Genomic DNA, 20,905 nt, shown 5'->3' on the forward strand with positions numbered 1-20,905 from the left:
TCCTTAGTGGACCCCAATTTAATCAACCCAGAGATCCAAGTGACGATTCAACCCTTCAAGTCCAACTCTTTCAATTTGCCTACAGCCAAGTTGCCTGTCCAGTACCAGGGCTGGTCAGGAACGTGGACTTTTGCAGTCTATGATGATTATCCCATCCCCATGCTGTTGGGGGAAGACTTGGCCAATCATGTGAAGCGGTACAAGAGGGTGGGAATGGTCACCCGTAGCCAGGCTAAACAAGCTGTGAGGCCTAGTTCTGTTCTGGAAACTTCTATCAGGACCCGGTCAGAGGTGATGGACCCGGACCCCAGGCCAATGTCTGCAACAGCAGTAGTGGATCCAGTCCCAGAGACCCAGACGGAACCAATCCCAGAACCGGAACCAGCGGAACAACCAGCACCAGACCATTTGCCAGCTCTGAATCCAGTACTTGCAACCTCCACACCAGAGGGCCCCACCGAACCTGAACCGGCAGCAGCCGATAACCCTACACAAGAGGCTCAGCCGGAGACTGAATCCCAACATAGTGCACCAGCGGAAAGCGGTTCACAGTCAACGGAAACAGCCCCATCCCCTACATCGCTTCCAGAGGGACCAAGCATAGGTCCACAATCCAATGAGGAACTGATGTCTCCAGCCTCAAGGGAACAGTTCCAGACAGAACAGGAAGCAGATGAAAGTCTCCAGAGAGCTTGGACGGCGGCACGGAGCAACCCACCGCCTCTCAGCTCTTCTAATCGATCCAGGTTTGTTGTAGAAAGAGGACTTTTATACAAGGAAACTCTTTCTGGTGGACACCAGGAAGACTGGCATCTTCAGAGACAGTTGGTAGTTCCAACTAAATACCAGGCCAAGCTCTTGAGCTTAGCTCATGATCACCCTAGTGGCCATGCTGGGGTGAACAGGACCAAAGACCGTTTGAGGGGGGTCATTCCACTGGGAGGGAATGGGCAAGGATGTTTCCACCTATGTCCGGTCTTGTGAAGTATGCCAAAGAGTGGAAAAACCCCAAGACCAGGTCAAAGCCCCTCTCCAGCCACTCCCCATCATTGAAGTTCCATTTCAGCGAGTAGCTGTGGATATTCTGGGTCCTTTTCCGAAAAAGACACCCAGAGGAAAGCAGTACATACTGACTTTCATGGATTTTGCCACCCGATGGCCGGAAGCAGTAGCTCTAAGCAACACCAGGGCTAAAAGCGTGTGCCTGGCACTAGCAGACATTTTTGCCAGGGTAGGTTGGCCCTCCGACATCCTCACAGATGCAGGGACTAATTTGCTGGCAGGATCTATGGAAAACCTTTGGGAAACTCATGGGGTAAATCAGTTGGTTGCCACTCCTTACCACCATCAAACAAATGGCATGGTGGAGAAGTTTAATGGAACTTTGGGGGCCATGATACGTAAATTCGTAAATGAGCACTCCAATGATTGGGACCTAGTGTTGCAGCAGTTGCTCTTTGCCTACAGAGCTGTACCACACCCCAGTTTAGGGTTTTCCCCATTTGAACTTGTATATGGCCGTGAGGTTAAGGGGCCATTACAGTTGGTGAAGCAGCAATGGGAGGGATTTACACCTTCTCCAGGAACTAATATTCTGGACTTTGTAACCAACCTACAAAACACCCTCCGAACCTCTTTAGCCCTTGCTAAAGAAAACTTACAGGATGCTCAAAAAGAGCAAAAAGCCTGGTATGATAAACATGCCAGAGAGCGTTCCTTCAAAATAGGGGACCAGGTCATGGTCTTAAAGGTGCTCCAGGCCCATAAAATGGAAGCATCGTGGGAAGGGCCATTCAGGGTCCAGGAGCGCCTGGGAGCTGTTAATTATCTCATAGCATTCCCCACCTCCAACCAAAAGCCTAAGGTGTACCATATTAATTCTCTAAAGCCCTTTTATTCCAGAGAATTAAAGGTTTGTCAGTTTACAGCCCAGGGAGAAGACGACACTGAGTGGCCTGAAGGTGTCTACTACGAAGGGAAAAGTGCTGGTGGTGTGGAAGAGGTGAACCTCTCCATGACCCTTGGGCATATGCAGTGACAGCAGATCCAGAGCTGTGTGCTAGGTACGCGCCAACGTTCTCAGCCACCCCAGGACTGACTGAACGGGCATACCACTCCATTGACACAGGTAATGCTCGCCCAATTAAAGTCCAACCTTACCGGGTGTCTCCTCAAGCTAAAACTGCTATAGAACAGGAAATACAGGACATGTTACAGATGGGTGTAATCCGCCCCTCTGGAAGTGCATGGGCATTTCCAGCGGTTCTAGTTCCGAAACCAGATGGGGAAATACATTTTTGCGTGGACTACCGTAAGCTAAATGCTGTAACTCGCCCAGACAACTATCCAATGCCACACACAGATGAAATATTAGAGAAACTGGGACGGGCCCAGTTCATCTCTACCTTGGACTTAACCAAGGAGTACTGGCAGGTACTGCTAGATGAATCTGCCAAGGAAAAGTCAGCCTTCAGCACACATCTCGGGCTGTATGAATTTGATGTACTTCCTTTCGGGCTGCGAAATGCACCCGCCACCTTCCAAAGACTTGTAGATGGTCTCCTAGTGGGATTAGGAGAATATGCAGTCGCCTACCTTGATGATGCATCATTGGAGATTTTTAAGAGCAGGTTAGACAAACACCTGTCAGGGATGGTCTAGATCACGATAGGCAAAATTTTTGGCCAGAGGGCCACATCTGGGTATGGAAATTGTATGGCGAGTCATGAATGCTCATGAAATTGGGGCTGGGCCTAGGATGAGTGAGGGGATGAGGGCTCTGGCTGGGAGTGAGGGCTCTGTGCTAGGGCCAGAAATGAGGATTGCAGGGTGTGGGAGGGGGCTCCAGGCAGGGGCAGGAAGTTGGGGAGTGGGGCGGGGGGGTGAGGGCTCTGGCTAGGGGTGTGGGCTCTGGGATGGTGCTGGGGACAAGGGGCTTGGGGTGCAGGAGGGTACTCTGGGCTGGGATTGAGGGATTCAGAGGGTGGGTCAGGATCAGGGCTGGGGCAGGGATTTGGGGACTGGGAGGAGGTCAAGGGTGCAGGCTCTAGGTGGTGCTTATGTCAAGCAGTTCCCAGAAGCAGCAGCATGGCCCCACTTTGGCTGCTATGTGGAGGTGTAGCCGGGCAGCTCTCCGCACTGCTCCATCCGCAGACACCGCCCCTGCAGCTCCCATTGGCCATGGTTCCTGGCCAATGGGAGCTGTGGGGGTGGTGCTTGGGGTGGGGGCAGTGTGCAGAGCCCCCTGGCTGCCCCTACATGTAGGAGCTGGGGGGGTCATGCTGCTCCTTCCGGGAGCGACATGGAGCCATGGCATGCATGGAGCGGGGAAAACTCCCAACCCCAGTGGGAACTCAAGTGCTGGATTAAAACGTCTGATGGATGGGGCCTGCAGGCCGTAGTTTGCCCACCCCTGGTCTAGATAATACTTAGTCCTACTAGGATTACAGAGGACTGGACTAGATGACCTCTCGAGGTCCCTTCCAGACCTATAATTCTATGCCCTTTTGCAGCAGGCTACAGCATGACAAGCGTGCCTGCTTCAGTTTCCCCTCAGCCATAAAAGGAACAAAGTCTTTCTCAATGTCCAATTCAAAAACCTGCCTCTAAGCATAATTTATTCCTGTACACGTTCAATAGGCCACAGAACCCTTGTGATAAAACCATCCTCCCAAAATCTCAATGTACAACAGGTTCACAGCTGTTTGCAATGCCCACTTCCAGGACATTTCCAACTCACCCTCCCGAGAGTCCATCTCCAGTCTGTTCCAAGACTCACTCTCTCCTTGGTTCCAGGGTTCCACTCTCCAGGCCATTCACCCAATTGTTCTCAGATTAGTTTTGCTTCTTTTCCACAGTTTTTCTCTGATAGCTCTAAGTCAAGTCTTGTGTGACAGTACTCCCTGTAGTGTTCCATCAGCCCAACCTCCCTGCCTGTGAGTCCTAACCGTGCTACTGCAATCTACCCTTCAGCATAAACCCTCTTGGTTTGGGGCTGGTTCTTCCTAGGGCCCTCTGTAAAAGCTCTGTGTTAACCTGGCAGGTGTTCCCAAGCGTGGCCAGTCCTCCTTATTACCTATTTGCTCTTCTCAATGGCTCTCTTTTCCAGCTTGCTGCTGCTGCTCCTATTTCTCCCAGAGTCTCTCCTTTCCTCCTCAGGCAGCTCTCACCTGCCCCTTTCCTGGCTGATCCATCTATCTCAGTCTCTCCCCCATTTATATAGCCCAGGTGCCTTCTTATGGGAGGCAGCTAATCAATCACAGGTGCATTGGAGCCTGCTACCTCTTGAAAGAGCCAGTCACACTGTGACAGAGAGGAAAACACTTTTCACTGTGGTTGCAAGCTCTCAATCTCCTCAGGCTGAAGACAGATTTCCATATTGACTGCAACAGTAGAAAACGGACTATGGAACAGGGCTGTCAGCCTTGACTAGACCTGGTGAGACAATGAGGGTTACCAGCCAAAGCCATTGATTTTAAAACCCTCTACTAGCAATCCCACTTCTCAGGGATGAAGCTTGGAAAATCCCAAAGTAAGAAGAAAGCAGAAAATGTGTCCGACTGATTTTGAAGGAGACATGCTCTCCGTGCCATGACACCATACCACCAACAAAGCACAAGACACACTGGAGGAGTGGGGCATGAAGGGCTTGCCTTCCTCACAGGACACTGACCAAACCCCCACCAAGAACTCTCAAAAAGGTGTGAGGAATCTAAGGTTTGTGCAGGGGTATTGTGTATAGGCTTTTTATTTTCACTTGATCTAAATTTCTCCTATGCTAAGAGTAAAAAGTGCATCTGTGTGTTTAAGAAGTCCCTTTGCACAGTACTGTCCTCCTTAACTGTTGCTTTGAACCAACAGTTCAACTATAATCCAGAGTACCCACAAAGACAGAGCTCTGGGGAGAGCGTGCATAAGCTACTGGAAGGCTTGCAGGGGTTCAGCACCAGTCTCAAGGCCAAGGACAGTTGAACTGCAGGCTCCCATATCGGGAATCTGCACTCCAATAATGTCCCTGCAACAATGTCTGGATGCTGATCAGAATCACTTGGCTTGAAAGCACACGGGATCCAAAGGATGGGTCCAATACAGCTGCTTTCACTGTCCCACAAGGGGTGGGGGAAGTGGGTAGCCAGGGCTGTAATACCACAAAACATCACCATTGATTGATACCACTAATTATGTACATTTGATTTTTTTTAATGCCTTCCAAGACATGTTGTCCACTCCTAATTTAAAACCCTCTTAAAAGTCCACATAATACACAAAATGCATTAATGTACTTAAAAACAACGAAGCAATCAAAATGGATGTATGACTTATGTAAAATGCAATTCTATGTTTAACCCTTGTTCTAGCTCCCCTTCCTTTTCTTTTATTACTAACACTTGGTGTCCCATGCAATTTAGACTGGAAGCTCTTTTGCAGAGGATCAGGTCTTTATTTCTCTCTGTATTGTCACATGCCACTTTCTGGAGTTCAAAAACATACTTCGAATGCACACACACATATTTCCTAAAATGTGGTGTTTACGGTTTTTAATTCCCAATTTTCATCTTCCTAAGGGCATTATATTTTACCTGTGAATTGCCAACCTAAACTGTGTGCAAGAGACAGCAGAAGGTTATATGTAAACAATGATAGTTTGACAAATGCATGCATCTCTTACACTCTGTAGGACTTACATCCCTTTATTCAAAATACATGAATTTGTATGTTGTAATTTCTTGTAATTTCTTATGAAGAACAGGAATGTTATTCAAAGGTTTAACAGAGCACATAGACTAAACAGTCAAGATCATTTTAGAAGCATCTATCAGTTGCCGTGCCTTAAGTGGTATAAAACACAAAGAAGGATGTTCTGGACAAAGGATCAGACATACTTTAGCAAAAGAGCATTATCAGGTATTAGCTTGAATAATTTACATTTGCTGATGCCAAAAATGTTTTAAACAGTGTTAAATGTGTCCTCATTAGGGCTGAACAAGCCCTGCAGTATCCAGTTTGTGTTTCCAAGAACTAAGCCTTGCAGGATCCATTTGAGTGGACTTGTAACACCCAAACCTCTAAGAAAACAAGTTTCCTAGCAACTGTGCACTAAGGCTTATCTTGTGCTTTCTCCTCACTTTGTCTGTTTAGGAATCCACTGCTGTGGGAAAGAGAACATCTTCCCTCTCCTACTGCAACAAGGGGCAGAGAAGAGTACTGTGAAGACCTTAGGGACTAGAAAGCACTCAGCCTACTTTGTGACTGCCCCATTCTTATAACTTTGTAATATTCAAGTTGCTACTGGGTCTCTGGAAGATTCTCCAGAGGTGGCCACCAGGATGCATCCAAGAGCTGAACGGGGACAGGGTAAACACACAAACTCTTTTCTCCCAAAAGGCAACAAAGAAGAGATTTGCACAAGTGGTGGGGTTGCTTCTTGGCCCTAAGAACTGTATCAGCCTGTGCCTGCTCAAAGTTTGTGGATTTAGGCTGATGCTCGTGCATTTGGCCAAAACTTATCCAAATTTCAGGTGAGTTCAACATTAACATGAGCACAGACCTTGATCATGCCCCTCGAAGTCTTGTTTCATTTCTTAAGCTATCAGATGGGTATAATTTTTGTGGGTCCTCCTCCCACTCTTTCATTTGCTGCAGGGGTCCCAGAAGGGTCTTATTTGCCAACTCTTCTCCATTTACACACAGTCTCTGGATTATTTCACCCACTAACATGTTTTCAACTACAATCTTATCTCCAATCCTGATCTGTCCCTTCCCTCCAATACCAAATCTGAGCCTGACTTTGAATCTCCTTCTTTATGTTTCATCGTCCATTGAAGTTAATGAGAGATGAAACTGAACTCTTGGTTTTCCCTCCCAACTCACTCTGCACACCACCCATTGAACACCCACATCATCCTCCCTGTCATTCAAGCCCATAACGTGAGGTTCATATCTTTGAGTTCCCCCTCTCGTTTGCATTACAAAATCAAGCTGTGTCCAAATGTTGCTGCTTCTTTCTCCATGATATTTCTAAGATCCACCCTTTTCTTCCTATCCAGAAAGTATTAGGACACATCCATGCTCTCATTATCCCCTATGTGGATTACGGTAATCTCCAGCCTCCCAAACACCTGTATCGTATCTCTCCTCTTCATAGAAAATTGGCTGCTAAAATCATCATCTTTGCCTGTTCTAATCACTTCACCCAATTCTGAATCCCTCCCACTGTATCCTCTTCTGCTTCACTAGATCAATTTCCATCTTCCTGGTCCTCACCTTCAAGGTCCTTCATAACACTGCCCTTCCCATTCTGTTAGCTCTTGTCTCATCACATTGGCCCTCCAGCTCCGCTGCATGTTTGTCAGCTTCTCACATTACCTTCTCTGAACTAGTCCATAAGCTGACTATCCTCTTATCCTTCAAAATTCACCTCTGCAAGAAAGCCTATAAGTAATCAATTATATGCTGCAAAGGGTTTAGACCTCTGTCCTAAGGCCTAGGCTACACTTGCAAATTAGAGCACATTAAATCAGCCCCGGGCACCCTAACTCCTGAAGTGTCCACACTGGCAAGGCACTTAGAGCTCCCGGATCCCTTGGCTGGAGCGCTCTTGGTAATCCACCTCCACAAGAAGCATAGAGCTTTCTGCGCCCTGACTGGAGCGCTGCTGTGTCCATGTGGATAAATTATTGCATTACTGCACTGCGACTGTCCTCCAGAAACATCCCATAATCCCCTGAAGTCAAGCGTTCACTCTGGTCATTGTTTTGAACTTGGCTGCAGGCATGCTGATATCCCCGTTCAAAGCTCCGTTTCTGACAGCTGAGACACAAAGCAAACCATTAGAGGCAGGGTGTGTGTGTGTGTGTGTGTGTGTGTGTGTGTGTGTGTGTGTGTGTGAGTGTGAGTGTGAGTGTGAGTGTGAGTGTGAGTGTGAGTGTGAGTGTGTGAGTGTGTGAGTGTGTGAGTGAGTGAGTGGAGGCTGATGTTGGGTTTCCCCTTCCCCCTCCTGCTGTCTGAATTTACAAGATAGCATGCTGACACACACTGCCTCTCATGCTTTGCAAAACCCTTTCCAAAGCATGCTGAAGCCACTTGCACACTGGGATAGCTACCAAAATGCACTGCTTTCTGTGGTATTGCAAGAGCTGCTAATGTGGACATGCTCCACAGTCACAAGGAGCACATTTAGGGTGACCAGATGTCCCGATCTTTGCGTCTTTGCTGTTTGGTCACCCTAAGCACATTGTGAACACACAGCAGCACTTTCCCTGCTGCTGTCTCCAAGGGCTGGTTTAACTCCTGGTGCACTACATATGCAAGTGTAGCCATGCTCTCAGTCACATTTCAGAACAGAAAATGACTATGGGAGAGCAGAGTTGTATTAAGACGAAGGTTTCTAACCATCAGAGGAGTGAAGTTTTGGAATAGCCTTCCAAGGGAAGCAGTGGGGGCAAAAGACCCATCTGGCTTTAAAATTAAACTTGATAAGTTTATGGAGGAGATGGTATGATGGAATAACATGATTTTGGTAATTAATTGATCTTTAAATATTCATGGTAAATAGGCCCAATGGCCTGTGATGGGATGGTAGATGGTGTGGGATCTGAGTTACTACAAAGAATTCTTTCCTGGGTATCTGGCTAGTGAATCTTGCCCATATGCTCAGGGTTTAGCCCCCATATTTGGGGTCGGGAAGGAATTTTCCTCCAGGGCAGATTGGAAGAGGCCTTGGAGGTTTTTCGCCTTCCTCTGTAGCATGGGGCATGGGTCACTTTCTGGAAGATTCTCTGCTCCTTGAAGTCTTTAAACCATGATTTGAGGACTTCAATAGCTCAGATATAGGTGAGAGGTTTATTGCAGGAATGGATGGGTGATAGTATGTGGCCTGCGTTGTGCAGGAGGTCGGACTAGATGATCCTAATGGTCACTTCTGACCTTAGCATCTATGAAAATACCTAATTGAAAGGACAATAATGAAATTGGCAGGGACAAAGACATGCAGACTGGCCTGTGAAATATAGTTTTTGATAGGTGGCTATTAATCACTGATGAGAGTTTTTGTACCCTCAATGGGCAATCTGTGAGAGAAAGCAGAAAGTCGTGTTAGGGCTTGCCAACATGGGGACACTCAGGAAAATTAATCCAAATTAATGTTTAAAGTGGATTACTTAAACCACATTAAACCCTTCTGTGGATGCTCTTATTTAGAATTGAAGTGGCCCTAATTCGGTTTATCTTAATTCAGTGAAATTAGTTCAATTCAGTGAAAAGGACCTTAACCAATTAAGGCCCCTTTAATTCTGAATAAGAGCATCCACACGAGGGTTTAAATGAGGTTTAATTCATCTATATGAAAAGTACATTTGGATTAATTTGCCCGAGTGTCCCCATGTAGGCAAGCCTTATGTCACAGATGAGCATACAAGATGTATGGGGATGGTAGGCTCTTTAATATAACAAATATTTGTAATTTTTCAGAATGGTCTCAACTCAGTTACGTAAAATAACTTCAGCTATTGCAGAGACTATCACAAGATTTCTCTTGTTTTCTCTTGTGCTATTTTTCTATAATTTTGTTTACAGAAGGGGAAACAAGGAATGAGGTGGAACTAAAGAGAGTATGATACACTAATGCAGTCTACTGGAAAAGTACCAGGTGTTTTAGAAGCCATCCCACTGTATGTTTTCTTTCCTCAGAAATCAAATAATCTAAGAACATGTATGAATAGAAACTAAAAAGCTTTAATCATCAGGTACACAATAGGCGGTAAAAATATCAAAAAAGCTGGCTGGTATTAAAGATCTAACCTTTATTTTATCCCCTTCTCTTTTAGAAACAGTTAATTTTCTAACTACAAAGCTTATTCTACATAATCTTTATGGTCTAAAAAAATCCCAGTCAGCTAAAGACTACATCAGGCCCTTAAAAATCAATGCACAAATCCTTGTCATGAAAGTTATGCAAATGACTATTTTCAAAGATAAGGGTCACAAAGTGCTTTATAGCATTTCACTCTATGATAATGCTTTAGTCTATTAACTGTCTCAAGGAATGCAGAAAATTGAATTCTAGTACTGAATATTATATGTTAGAGCCAAAGTGAAAAGTGACAATAAGGATTTTTCTTAATACGATTCACAGTCGGTTCTATTTAATTTAGGACACTCTCAAAGTAACCCCAAATTATAATTATGTATCTATATATTATTTGGGGTTACTTTGAGAGTGTCCTAAATTAAATAGAACTGATTGTGAATCGTTGTATTATTTTATTATATATCGGAAACAGACTATACGAATAAGTGCATAAGGAAAATTGAATAATTCCCTATCTTAAAAAAGGTGACTTTTTCAAGCTACTTCAACACAACTAAAGCAAAAGTAAAAGCTAAGTTTAAGTTTTACTGATAGATATATAATTATACTTTTTATAAAATCCATTCTACTTTGCTAATGGCTTAGCTGCAGGCCAATTATAACAGAGAGGATTATAGTACAGTACGTTAGCATGAGCAAAAATATCAGTAAAATATATATTGCAAGATCTACATATATTTCTATAGTTATAATAGACAGGAACAATTTTTTTTTTGTATGTGGACATTGTTGATGCTCTGAAGCTGGGAATAGCAGAATTACTATAAAAACGATGGCTTTGTATTTTCAGTAAAAGGACTCACAGGAACAATTGTCAGTGGTGTTACTGTACAAAATACCCTTAAACAGCTACACGATTCACTGTTCCTTTATTACTTTCATCCATAAACCTCCATTAAAAAACGCAATGTGCCCTGAATGCAATGAATTTAAATAGAGTAAACCCTCAGATATTTGGTAGGTATGATTTGGTATATTTTTGAATATATATTATACTTTTCTTCATTTGAAACTCCAAGTCACACACACATGCGCTGCCATCAAGTAATTTCTGTCTCTCCTCAGTAGGTAAGTAACACTAGCTAAAATGTAAAAATATTTCCCTTTGAAAAAGTAAAAACCCCCCCACATTTCAGTATTTTTTTAAAATCTTATTGGACTGAAACTATTTGCAAAATTTGCCGAAGTAATAAATAGCTTTGTTTGACAGAAAAATGTATTTTTAGGCAAATGAACTGGAAAAAAAAATTGGTGAACAGTTTTATACCTGACAAAAGTAGAAACCATATGTAAGATGTTGTCAGTTATAATGAGCAAGCACTGTAATTAGCTCCCTGCTCCTCATCAAATTTTAAAAGGAAAGGGTGAACCATCATAATTTACCTAGACATTCAAAAAGCTTTGACAAAGTCCATCACAAAAGGTTATTAGGGAAAGTTGTCATGGTATGAGAAGTAAAGTATTGTCCCATATAGGAACTGGCTAATAGTAACAATAGTAATAAAAGGTCAATTTTCATTATGGCAAAAGGTTAACAGTGGGATGCCATCAAGATTCCACTGTAGGATCAGTGGTATTTAATGTATTTTGTTAATGATTGGGAAATGGGAGTGAGCATCAAGATGGCAAAATTAGCAAATGAGAGCATTTAGATACGTCAACAATGGAAAAAGATTGAGGTTTCTTTTGTTTGTTTGTTTTGAAGCCCTTAATGGTTTTCAAACCTGCTCCTTATGACCTTTACAAACAAGTATCTGGGTTCACATACCATCATCCCACTTTTAGTCAAAGTTTACTGGAACAAGTCCTACACTCCAGAACTTACTCTTCATCCTCTCCCTCCCCTCCACATGTGTCTCACTTTCTTCCTGCTCATTTTCTATCATCACTTTGAAGATGTTCCTTCTAAAAATATTACTGAATGAAGATTACGCTCTATATATTATCTTTCCTTTAAAATTAACCTTCCATGTTTATTTGGGCTTAAATTTCCAGGAACAGTATTATTCTGTATATATTTTTATTCTCTTGTATAGTGCTTTCACAGGTGGCTTTATTTAAACAAAACATTTCAGATGCAATCTTAACTATGGTGCAGATTGTGTGCCACCATAATAATATTGTTTACTATTTTTATTATTTATTATTGTAGTGGAGAGGAATTCAAACTTTTGAAATGAGGAACCCGTAGCCCTTCTCAAGCATCTTCTTGAGAAGACAAGATGATTTACCAAACAGTAAAAAACAGTTGAAAATGTCAACATCAAGTGGAGAAGGTAACTGTACAGCTTTCATTAATTTCAATGAGAGTTCTATGGTGAAATAACCTAGTCAGCTTTGAAAATATTAACTACATTTGTAATAATGCCCCCCAAAGATGACTGTTTATCCAAGGATTGGGATCTAAATTGGTATTTAGACAGGCTTTATTTCAAAATAGGGATTGAAAGCTCTAACTACCATACTGGTTCAACTATTTTAAGTACTAACATTTCATCTTGGTTTTTTTCCGTCTCTTTCCTAACCTTGGTTTCCTTTTACTGGCACTTTACCTCCAACTGGTGGCTTCTTACGAGGTTGCCATCCAAGTTGCTCTGTGAATTGGATCACTGGGGGATATAAAAAAGTGAGGTGACTCACACTCTTGGGATTCTGACATTGATGTGCCATTGCCATGCCACAGCTTGTTCTCAAAGAAAATATTAACTGCTTTTGCCTACTGATGTATGCCTTGCATGCTTTTCTTCCACGCACTCTTAGTAAGTCCCAGCTTTCCATTTCATGTCTGGACATATCTGCTTTGCATTTGCCACATTCCTCATATAAGAATTAAAAATAGTATTTACATTCCAAGTTAAGGGTAACAATTTTGTAAGTATTATAAACAAGTTAGTAGCAGAGAGTTAATGTTCACCAATGGTTACAGTAGTGGGTTGGGACTAGAGGTCTGGAAGCTAGAATTCCTGGAGCCCTCTGTTGTTAAGGAACCTTGAGAAAAATCACAACTTCTTGGTGCCTCACTTTTCCTGTCAGTAAAAATCGATAGAAATACTTACCGGCGCCATAAGGGCGCCACGAGCCTGAGATAGTAAATAATTGTTAACAAAAGTCTTCACAATCCTCTGACGAAAGACATGATGAAGTGAAAAGAACTTTTCCACAAGGAAAACGGCTGAGAAACATAATTCCCACAAAAACGATGACACGCTCTTCATTGTCAATTTACAAAATTAATTTAGTGCTCAAAAAGCGTGATGGGGCAGCCCTGGGAACGGAAGTCCTCCATTTAACTTCAGAAGAGATATGGCACAGCAGAAACAGTACTGGCACTCACGTGATACAGTGGAATCTATTACACTGTGATATGATGATATAAATCTAATATGGAGAGATACAGTACAAACTTCCTCATGCTGACAAACCAATGTGGCTCAGTCCTGAACCACACGGCTCACTTCCAATGGTGAGTGTAATATCCATGCCTTTTCAAAACTTAGTTTCTACTAAGACTGAACAAGAGTGCCAGCTGTGTTTGTAGCTTTTTGTAATGTAGATACATATCCAGTAGAAACTTGGCTAAGACAACCAAGTCACTTCACATATGCCACTCAAGAGCAGAAAATGGTTATACAATATATTGTGTACACAGTCAGGCTTCATTAGTAGATGGAACAAAAATCTCAGAATGGAAAAATGGCAAAATAAATAATAATAAAAAATCTCCAGATTTATATATGGCTAGTGATTGTGCTTTCAAAATAAACGTTCTGATAAGGTGAAAGGCAGCTTCTGACAGAAGAAGTATAGAAGGTTTTGGTTCAAAGAAATTACAATATATACCTGACCCTATCTGTGGTAGTGTGTGGAACCCTTACGTCAGCCTAGAGCTGGAGCCCCCTCAAACCATTTTGTGGGAATGTTTGATGTCAATTCTACCTTACATAGTTTTTATGCTAGCTAAGGAAGTAGAAGCCTCTTGCAAACATGATTTGCTCAGATCCAAATTTGTGGAGAGGGGTGGTGGTGGGGAAGCAGCAATGCAAAAATGAGAGTTTCTACCCATCTCTAATCATAAGGTAAGCATGCAAAGTTATTCATACATGAAAATGAAGCAAATGAATATGGTGATTATCAAAGTGATAACTCAAATGCACATTAAAATGCACATTCTTTCTCTGCAAAGAATATTTGAATATAACAATAATTTTGTCCTAAGAAGGTGCAAGCAAATTTAAGTGGAATGTCAAAGAGAAAATCAAAACAAATCATACCCATCACCAGTGGCCTTTAATTTAATCTATTGTTTTCATGCAAACACTGATTTTGGAAGACTTCAATATCCTCCCTCAAAAAAACACCAACAAACAAACAAAAATTTCAGTATATCTACAGTTGTTTTTGACGACTCCAAATATATCAAAATTGCTTGAGAAATAAGTTACATAATTAAAACAGAATGAAAACTTTTACTTACCAAAAGAGAATTAGATCGATAATTATGTGTATATTGTTCAGTGAAGTATTCTGTATTGTGGTCCAGTCTCTGATGTCCTCCATATTCTGGTGCATCAGAATCCAGCACAATTTTATACTTAAAACAATTTATTAAGGAACTATAACTGTTGTTAAATGTAGAAAAATGCTGTATGACATTGCACATCAATATATTACAACATTTTTTTAAAAAAAGATATGAAACCATTCAAGAGGAGGAAGAGGGTTGGGAGGATGGGGAAGGGATATGATTAACTACACCAATCATTCAATGGAACAAACAATGAAGAAAAAGTGAATTGGACTAAAACCAGTATTTCTTAAAGTACCTTGACACTGACAAATTGCCAAATATCATAGGTTATTGTGATTTAGTGGTATATTGTCATCTTTAAACTGGGTTCAGTGAGTCTTGGACCAAGTGAGTTAATCTGATAGTGATGAAAATATATAGTTTTAGTCTCAAACTGGTACAAAGTTAATTAATACAACTCTGTCCACAGGTACAGTACAGAAACCTATTTGTTTTTATTTGGGGACAAATAAATGTACTGTTAACTGAAAACTTTTTTTAAAAACAGTGTGTCTGGCCACAGTTATACAAATCCAAGGATAGAATTTATTACCACGATATAATTGTCATGCTTTTTGGAGTGGTTCACGACCATGAATGTCAGCCTCAGGGCACGCTGTCAAAAAGCAGGGCAGAAACCCCAAACTGGTTGTATGTTCTATAATTAGATTTCATCAATCCAGTAAAAAAAGTGAACTGAAACACTATAACAGTCTTACCACGGAGTCACATACAGTCCCCTTGGACACTCCAGTCTGTCTATCTTACCACTCAGGCAAGCTGGACTCAGTGATAGTTGGCTGCCACACACTAAAGATCAGAAAAGATTCAGGTTGCTTCCAGTCCCAAGAGACTTACCCCTGATCAATCTGTACCTCAGATATCACACGAAAGACAATGCTTGTAGCCAATCCTATAGCCAACTAACTAAGGATTGATTAACTAGGAAAAAGAAACAAAAGAATTATTTAAGAGTTAAAGCAGGCAACATATATATGCAAATGAATTACAGTCTATGGTTCCAAAAGGTGGCAGTTGTAATATGTCATGACTGAATGTCTTTTAGGGCTAACCCAGGTTGATCCTGAGGATGTCTGCTTTATTTCCTAGCTCCAGTCTTCAGAGTCCAAACATCAAAAGAGGGATGAACATTTTTTTTTTATTTCCTTGTTTTATTTTCTTCTTCCAGCATTCAAGATGAAGGGATTGGCTTTCTTGCACATAGCACCCTTACGGCTGTGAGAAGGAGATTAACCAAGTCTTTGTAATGTGATGTTCTACAAATGGTTTGTTCAGTTTTTCTTGATAGGTGGGGAGGGGATAAAATTTATAAAAGTAAAAATTATATATTACTTTATAGCAGGGGATACAGATATTCCAAGTACGATTAATGCATGCATCAATTTACAAGCGTTTTATAGAGTCTAAACACATTCTTACAAGTCTAACACCTATTTTGAATAATACTAATGTACAAGTGAGCTGGTCTGGTTCCCAGTATGAATTGGTCAGTGCTCAGCTGATATCTATAGCCTTGGCAAGACCTGGCACCTGGTCTGCCAGCGTCACAATAACAATTAAGGGATGGACTAAGGTATGGAGTGCTATATAAAACAATTTAGCAACATATGGAGTTAGGATTTTTTTGCATAGAATAAAAAACCGAATCTAGATGAAAAAGGAAGAGAAAACTTTACTTGCATCTCTTGCAGACAGCCAAGAGGGAGAAATATATATAACAACCTTAGCTCTGCCCTGTACTGTGTGCTATAACCATAAAATTACAATTAAGGCATTTTACTGGCTGTGGTCCCAGATTATATTAAACTGATTTCTCTCTCTCTCTCTCGCTCTCTCTCACAGTTTTGGGGTCACATTTAGTAAAATGCCTTAATTGTAATCATATGGTTGTTGCACACACTCCTGGACAGAGTTTAGGTTCTTGAGCAGGGGAGTTAAGTGTATATTTCCATACCTTACCATGTTTGAATTTCTTTTAGCTGTAACCTTAATTTTTAATTTCCAGAATTTGTAAAGTTTCATTTTGGGATAACTATAACATCCCTGTAATATTTTTGGCCCTTAAGTTACAGAAGCATACTTTCAATCTTAGCTAAACAGTAACACTTTTTGGTCTTGGAATACATACAGCAGATAGGAACATGTCTGAAACAGTGTTTTGTAATCCACCCACTTAATTTTGAACCATAGAAGAATCTTGTTTCAATGGAGGCCTACACTAATAGGATTACAGCAAAGTAAAGCCATACTCTTTCATTCAATGGCTCTTAAACTGCTCAAAGGCGTCTCTGTTTGCTCAGCCTTTCATTAAAGTGCCTGCTCAAAGTCCAAGGATTTTGATGTTAAGAGAATTGCTATCGTTTATATCTTTCTGCACTACTCTCTTTATATCAGTTGATGAAGCTTAGAAATTTTCTTCAGAGTTACAATCCACTCAATTTAAGTGTCTAGTAACAAGACAGACAGTGCTTAAAAAGTGACAATACAAAAAGCAGACCAAACTAAAAAGTAAATGAAATGTTATTTTGAGATATTTCAATCATTCAATCAATGCGATTACAGTGATTTCTTTGGAAAGAAGCATGATCTTTAGCAGTAAGTCTACACAATGTCAAAAGCAATTAAGCTTTTAATTAAGGACACCAATGACCTCCATGAACAGTATTTTCTGTGGGGAAGGCAATTCACTGGAGTGGGCCAGAGATTTCTAGAAGGTTTAACCAGCTAAGACAAACAGAGAACATTGGCTATCAGAGCATGCCTTAACAAAATCTCTTCTTTTTTTTTGGAAAGTTAGCTAAATGGTACTTTATTGCTAGCTTTGATCCACAAAGCCTTAGGTTACAACTGTACACTTGCACAAATATATCTGCCCCTTTATTTTATAAACGTCCAAGTTAACCCTTGTTTGTTGTCATGAACCACATAAAGAACCATAAACTACAACTTTTAGTGACTCTCTCTGGTACCTTTCCAAGCCTAGCCTCAGCAAAGGCTGCTGCTCTGCCACTGTATATTTTATTAACATGGCGGGGGAATGTCTCCCTCAAGAATTTCACTCTTTGCTTCCGTGATCTACAGTATACATTACATTTAATAATTTATCAATGTTGCTGAAAGCTTTGACATCTTTAACGATTCCTTTAAAACTATTTACAGCAAATGTAATCTTCATGGCTATGTTACCATTAAAACAAATTATCCCATTTTCTTAATTGAGGGTATGAGAATATCTCCAGCAATGCTTTTAGATACCAAGTAAACACCACTATCCCTCCTCACCCCCTAACAAACATCCATACAATTATTCACATTCTCATTAATGTGATTCAAATGTGTTTTAAAATCCTAGCAAATTATATATTTCTTTAGGAACATGTATAGTTTGGTAAACTCCATGATTCTCAATCCAATTTAGACCTCAGAGAGAGCTGGACAAGCTCATTCCATTTTAGACCTCATGGAGAGCTGGATGAGCATCCAAATTTGTGAATGCTGCCTTCATTAAAACTTTCAATGACTGCTATACCTTTTAATTAAGTGTGTAACAAGTATTTGCTTTTGCATTGTAGCCTCTTTTGTTTCAGCTACAAAGTGTTGGTAATACTAACTTGCCTCCAGACTATGAAATAAAGCCTGGTTTCTGTTCATTTGGATACCTTGACTGTAAATGTCCTAAAACAAATACAACTGAGAAAATCAGCAAAACCAGTGAACTCTTGTATACAGAGAGCTTGAATGGAACGGCTGTCATTATCTACCATGTTAATTACTGAATTACTATGCTTTTATGATGTTTTGAAATACATATTTTAATGCAAATAATTAAATTTAATCTTATGCATGCTTAATGACACATGAAAGACCACTAAGTAAATGCAAATCATGTAAAATAGCATAATTTGTATTTTATGCCTCAACTTCTAACACAGAAACAGAATTCTACTATTTATGAGACACAAAGTAGGTGAGGCAATATCTTTTATTGGACCAACTTCTGTTGGTGGAAGCTACACATTTTTGAGCTACACAGAGTTCTTCCTTCAGGTCTGGGGAAGAAAGCAGAGTGTCTGAGCTAAGAGCTCTTCTTTAGGCAGAGTTGATCAGAACTTGCATTGACTCCTTGTAAAATGATGTAACCCATAGATTATAAACTCTTCATAAAGTAACTATTCCTTCCACACTGTCTGGTTTGACTCATGGATGCACACACACACAAATACACACCACAAATTAAATATAGTGAACTAAAATAATTTGGTTCTTCTATATTACATGTAAAAGAGCCCCACTAGGCAGACTTTAATGGCAGGTTCCTTACCAAGTTGAAGAGGTTCTCTTTTCATCAGCCAGGCAATATAAAGTATCCAGATAGTATTCCTTTAGAGACAAATTCAGCTCCCTTCCCTGCTAACCAGTCTAACCAGTTTCGAAGTCACTAGGTGCAGAGGTAGGGTTGATTTGTGGAGTCTATATAGTCATGCAGGATGGGGCTGAAGACAAATGTGCTCCAGCAGAAGAGCTAGAGGTATGAAAACTCAGATCTGTATTACTGACTACAGAGAAGTGCCAAATCCAGCCTCAGGAATGAAGAGGAAGAAGAGGAGGAAGAGGGAGATAATTCATCGCCCATGCATGAAGAACCCCAGTACACAGCCTGACCACTTGGGCTGAACACACTGGGGTCAGTACCACATGTTCTTTCACCTCTATTTCAACCAAGAGATGGAATTAATGCACTAATGCCATTCGAATGATCCTCAAGACAATAGTAGTGAAGGACAAAAAAAAATAAAAATACAGTAAGTGGGGAGATATATGAAAAATTATGTGTTGGGAAAGCAATATGCAAGAAATGAATTCAGGACTTTACAGATATAAGCAGAATCACTATGCTCTCTAAGATATCTTCAATAAGACTGAGCAGTATTGGAACTATACAAAAATAACCTGAACTGTAGTTAAAGGTTATAGGTTAGCCTACAGTCATATAAAGAGAGAGACTATGAAATGCAGGAAACTAGGTTAATGCAACACTGCAGTTCAGATTTAAATCATACAGAAGTTAGAATTTGCAGTTAGATTTACAAAACAGCTATACCTCTGGCATCCTTGCACAAATGTAGCATTTTCTATTCATGTATCTGGAGTCAAAGGTTAAAAAAAATGTATTTTTTCTCTCTCTCCAAACTTAAAAACATTTGATAGCTACATGTAATAAACCTCAATCTCTGTATGCATTTTTAAAACTTTGAAAACAATGGGTGGCTTAGTAATACTTGATTTTTTCTCAGCTCTTGCTACCACTTCTTGACTGAAAGCAGGGAGAAGGGATACTGTCCTGAGGTCAAAAGGAGGACAGAGAAATCAGCAGATAAAGTGTTAGATCAAAAACTCTTCTGAGAAATTGCCATAAGTAAGAACAAACAAAAAAAACCTTTCAGAGATTAAACTTAGGCTATTGCTTCTGCAAGAAGAGACTAGGTAGCAAGAACCATGACAAATGAGTGCAACAAGGAAGCACCCACAGTGAGAGCCACATGGGCAGAGAGAAGGCGAAAGCCTTTGATCCTTTAAGCAGTCCTGGGATAGCAGTGGTACCGCCAGGGTAGAGAGCTGTAAGCTTGACTTCTAAAATATCTAGAACGTGAAGCAATTTAATGATGCATCTTGGTGAATCCCCATCAGTTCACAAAACCAAGGCTCTAATTATGGAACAAACACTGATTGTTGTATTTTCATTTGTTTAGTTGCCATTAGGTTTTTATCTGTAGTTTAAAAAAATAGTAAAATAAATCCAAGGCCTTCCTCTTTATAAAAATCAATGTTGCATCTGTACATTAATCTCAGTTGTTAGCCTTCTTTCTTCACTCTTGCTTTGCTGTGGACAGATATTTAAGTGGATCGTTTGGCCCACTTTTCACATCCCTTTGCATGCCCCGCAACGTGTTCTTGGTTCTATCAAATGTCACTTTGACATTATGTAGTGCGCAGTAAGTGGAAATTTCCCTGAAATACTTCATGATACCCTTTTCCCCTTTTTTTCTGGACTTGTCTTGTGCTAGCACACGGGAGGCATCATTTTCTTCATAAAAGACCGTAGCTTTAGGTCACATTCTTTACGATTAAGTAACTAGTTAAGATAATATACCTATTTTTGCCCTCTAACTCACCCTGCGTTTACAGCCCGTCAGGTTCTGTGTCCTTATCTATATTTTAGTCTGATCATCATCCACCTACTCAAGAGTGAAGTATCTCTAATATCTAGATAGAATTGATCCAGAAGTGGTTTCCTTCCTTATCACCTTCTTCAAGCTTGCTTTGCCTTTCATCATATCCATTCCACCTCTGGACTCAAACTTTCCTGTCTTTCAGTGTCGACTACTCTTTGTGATTTCTCCATGTAGGCTTCTTTCTTCTAGCAAATTAACTGCCATTTGCATTTTCCC

The 20,905-nt window shown here is 40.8% G+C and overlaps 1 protein-coding gene across 3 annotated transcripts in view; it reads right to left on the reverse strand.

Annotated features, from left to right (window-relative positions):
* The window catches only part of GBE1 (1,4-alpha-glucan branching enzyme 1), a 290,444-nt gene that overhangs the window by 7,817 nt on the left and 261,722 nt on the right, over positions 1-20,905 (reverse strand). For all 3 annotated transcript variants that reach the window (XM_077819979.1, XM_077819985.1, XM_077819991.1), the window contains one exon: positions 14,343-14,460. In XM_077819979.1, the coding sequence (XP_077676105.1) occupies positions 14,343-14,460 (118 nt within the window). The remainder of the gene's footprint in view (positions 1-14,342; positions 14,461-20,905) is intronic.

This window comes from Eretmochelys imbricata, chromosome 1 (assembly GCF_965152235.1).
Source record: "Eretmochelys imbricata isolate rEreImb1 chromosome 1, rEreImb1.hap1, whole genome shotgun sequence".
NCBI classification, from domain to species: Eukaryota; Metazoa; Chordata; order Testudines; family Cheloniidae; genus Eretmochelys; species Eretmochelys imbricata.